Below are 1,954 nucleotides of genomic sequence, written 5' to 3' on the forward strand. Positions count from 1 at the left end.
AAAAAGCAAGTCAAAATCGAGTTTTTGCTTAGAACAAGCAAAATAATCTGTCAATGGGGTAAGCAAAATAATCTTATTTCAAACAGAAAACAAGATTAGTTTGCTTACCCCACTGGCAGATTATTTTGCTTGTTTCAAGCAAAAACTCACTTAATTTTCACTTGTTTTTTCTGAAAACAAGACAATAATTTTTACTTGTCTAGAAAATCGTTCTTGATTTAAGCATTTTTAGATATTTTGGCTGGAAACAGCATTTTTTTGCAGTGTAGTAATTATTATCTGTGTGATTAAAGCATCAAATCCACTAGAAACGCACTACTGGCAAAATTTGAAGGTTTAATTTGTCACAAATGTGAAATGTGATATTTTGCTTTCTCGTATTTCTACCAAAAAGACTCGAATATGAATTTATGTCAAATAATGTCTTTTCTTTACATTTTTTACGTTATCAATAAAATATGTCAGCAATACTGATCCCAAGCGCTCTACAGGACGAGACCTGCTTCAGCACTCTCATCTCCTCCTTCTATCACTCTCTCTTTCGTTTCTCTGACTCATGATGTCATTCGTTCGGTTGGAAAAATAAATGCTAAACAGACTGCCTGCATTAAATTCTTTCCAAGAGATGGAAAGAGCCATAAAGAATTTATATGCCTGAAACACACACACACACAAGTGTGGGCAGGTATTATTACGCCGTTTTAATTTGTTTCTCATTCCAAAGACTGAATGAAAGCTGAATAAATGAAATAATACTGAATAAATAGTCAAACAGTGCATGCTTTGTGCTGTCAGATATGCCAACTGTAACACCAAAACCAGATTTCTACATTTGTGGATGAAAATGTGAGCAGCACTTGCACTAATAATAAATCATTTACCATTTAAACTGAATAACGGTTCACCATTAAAACATATCTGTTACTAAAATGGCCATGGCTAGGGATTATTGGCTAACGTTATGGTTTTATTTTTGATTTAGGATTTAAAAGTGCTTTGGGTGTGTGTGCAAACGCTCGATAAGATGTTCTTGACTTCAACCGAGCTGATTTGGACCAACGCAAGAAGGTTGTTGCTCAATCTACAAGGAACGCATCTCTGCTGTCTGTTTTGGTTTGGTTTTGTTCAGAGGATTCTGGAACGTCCTCAGTGCTCCTCCATCTCTAAAGGGAATGAATCATGGAGGAAGTACTGTGCATGAACTTACATATTCATCAGTGTTTGGGTCTTGGTTCTGGGGCTGTTCGGGTGCAGGAACCTCACAGTCAGGGCTGTAGTGCTCACAGTAGTCAAGCGCAGCACGATGGTCCGATACAATCATCAGCTGCTGGATGTCACCCTGGAAACAAAGAAATCAACTGTTAGAACTTCTGAAATTAGCATGAAACAAATAAGGAGGATTGACATATCTTTGTACTGGATACAGGCCATGTAAGAGACAAATAAGACAGAGGACCATCAAAGAGAGCAACATTTCTACTTCCTATAGGATACCATGAGGGTGGATGCCATATTTAATTTGATGCAAATAAAAATAAGGCTGTGAAGGATGGAAGTACAGTCCATCCAATACACTATTGATAAACAATTATATGTTATACAGCATACAAGGCTTACAAGTAGTGTGATTTATTTTGACTCTACATAAGCTCAGTTTTATAATAGCCAGCTAGAACTAAGGTAATGTTTAAAAGAGCTAGGTAATAATAACATATAATTCCATATAAAATGTATATTATGCATAATAATGTATAATAATGTTATTAATAATAAAATTACATATTATTATTATTATTATATAATTAATAATATAAAATATGATTAATAAAATGTATTATTAATTATTATATAAGTTCATTTTATTTTTTTAATGTACTGCATAACTTTATACACATGGAACTATAAATAAATATATAATAAATTCAAAAAATATATGTGATTCTAAAATATATAT

The 1,954-nt window shown here is 33.2% G+C and overlaps 1 protein-coding gene across 2 annotated transcripts in view; it reads right to left on the reverse strand.

The window, feature by feature from the left end:
* LOC107752937 (collagen alpha-1(XI) chain-like) overlaps positions 1 to 1,954 on the reverse strand; it is a 112,339-nt gene that overhangs the window by 62,111 nt on the left and 48,274 nt on the right. For both annotated transcript variants that reach the window (XM_016569008.1, XM_016569007.1), the window contains exon 5: positions 1,208 to 1,339. In XM_016569008.1, the coding sequence (XP_016424494.1) occupies positions 1,208 to 1,339 (132 nt within the window). The remainder of the gene's footprint in view (positions 1 to 1,207; positions 1,340 to 1,954) is intronic.

This window comes from Sinocyclocheilus rhinocerous, unplaced genomic scaffold (assembly GCF_001515625.1).
Source record: "Sinocyclocheilus rhinocerous isolate Xijiao unplaced genomic scaffold, SAMN03320098_v1.1 scaffold231, whole genome shotgun sequence".
Taxonomy (NCBI): Eukaryota; Metazoa; Chordata; class Actinopteri; order Cypriniformes; family Cyprinidae; genus Sinocyclocheilus; species Sinocyclocheilus rhinocerous.